We start from the raw sequence: 1,588 nt of genomic DNA, 5'->3' as shown, positions 1-1,588 counted from the left end.
AGAAATAAGGGAAAAAAAATAATGTGGCATGTTGGTTTGCCACATGTCAAGCTTAAAAACATTGATAACTATGAGTAACAAACAAAACAAAAAAAAATCATTCTCATCTATTTGACTTGTCATGTCAATTTTTTTTTTTTAAAAAGAGAAGAGTACGGTAATTGACCGAATGAGAAAAGTTAAAAAAGGGGTAATCTTGAAATTTTGTTTATGTTATTATTACTTATTGAATTACTTCTTAAAAGTTCTTAAAAAATCTATTTTCCTTCTCACCATACCTTTACATAGTTCTCTCTAAATTTTATTTCATGGTTAAAGCTAATTTTTACTAATTTTTACCATGAATTTGTTTTTTTTGGGGAAAAATTGACCCATTGACAAAGAATCTCCACAAATCAAATTTGTATACATCTTTATCTACATTTGCAATTCAGAAACCAAAAATTTGAAAAAATCAAACAACAAATCGAGATTTACAAAGAAAAAAAACTCCTATGGGAACAAGATTTACAGGAAAAAATCAGGAGCAAAACTTTCGATCCAGAAATCATCATCATCTCACTGAGGATGCGACTGTGTGAGCCCAGCTTTTGAGGTTATCTTTCATGTCTATTTCACTGCTCAGAGCTGGAACTCTCCAATTCATCAATGGGTTCTCTTTCTTTCTTCTGTCGAGCACCTCCCATGCTTCAGAAAGGTAAGGTCTTGGGACTGCTGATTCGTCGACTGTGTTCTCTTCTTCTCCATCTTTCTTCCCCAATCTATGCAGCCCGGGGATGATTGAGACCAAGTTTGAATCCTTAGCTCCTTCTGAGAAAACAAACCCCAGATCTATAAAGCCTTTTAGCTCGTCAAACTCAAGGTCTGACAAGCTCTTGCTCATACCCTTTTTTCTTGTTCTTCGGCCTGCAAGCGTAATCCTTTTGGGCGAAGCTTTTCCAGCACGTGTTTCGGTTGAATTTTCCTCCTCTCTGATTTCTCTTCCCGAGAAGATGGGTTGAAGCTTTGGTACGAGGATTGTATCTGGAGAGAAAGAGCCAGGATTGAAGCTTGTCGCGGAGCTCAGCTGGTCACTTATGGACCTGATATGCCTTGTTTGGCTCCGCGAGAGAACTGGTTTTGATGGTTCTTCTTGAATTTGCTGATCTGTGTTTGACTTAGAACTCGACGAAGATGGCTGTTCCTTGAAGATTTCAAGGTTGAACCAGCAAGAATCAAAGAGCTTCAGCACTTCTTCTGCGTCCATCGATGGTGGATATACCAATAGTATTTTGTGGTTGAGGATGTGACGGTAGGGCTACAATATATGTATAAATATATCCTTGTTTGGATATATCCTCTATATTGTTTAGATATCACGGAACGGAATCAACTATTTAATCACACGCTTTCCTTTCCCACTTGAGTATTCTTCTTTCTCACATTTTACTTTTCTTTTCCTCCTTTGTCCCGGAAAGCAAACAAATTGAATATGTTAATATAAATAAGGTTGACTTTAGGGGGGCCTGCCAAATGAAGTAATTGTTTGTGCTGACATGGATGCTACTCGATACACCCGGATGATGGTGATGACGTTGATGATCCTACA

The 1,588-nt window shown here is 37.5% G+C and overlaps 1 protein-coding gene across 1 annotated transcript; it reads right to left on the bottom strand.

The window, feature by feature from the left end:
* Positions 1-366: 366 nt before the first annotated feature.
* LOC117923355 lies at positions 367-1,376 on the bottom strand. Its single transcript, XM_034841614.1, has one exon. It carries the CDS (start codon positions 1,244-1,246, stop codon positions 554-556), a length of 693 nt encoding a protein of 230 aa, XP_034697505.1. The 5' UTR covers positions 1,247-1,376; the 3' UTR covers positions 367-553.
* Between the last annotated feature and the right edge of the window lie 212 nt (positions 1,377-1,588).

Source organism: Vitis riparia, chromosome 10 (assembly GCF_004353265.1).
Source record: "Vitis riparia cultivar Riparia Gloire de Montpellier isolate 1030 chromosome 10, EGFV_Vit.rip_1.0, whole genome shotgun sequence".
In the NCBI taxonomy this organism is placed as follows: Eukaryota; Viridiplantae; Streptophyta; class Magnoliopsida; order Vitales; family Vitaceae; genus Vitis; species Vitis riparia.
Note: the sequence above shows the minus strand (reverse complement) of the source record. Positions and strands in the feature narration are given on the sequence as shown.

Bases quoted from the DNA above. Each gene is read 5' to 3' on its own strand.
- LOC117923355 (XM_034841614.1), bottom strand. From the start codon at position 1,246: ATGGACGCAGAAGAAGTGCTGAAGCTCTTTGATTCTTGCTGGTTCAAC.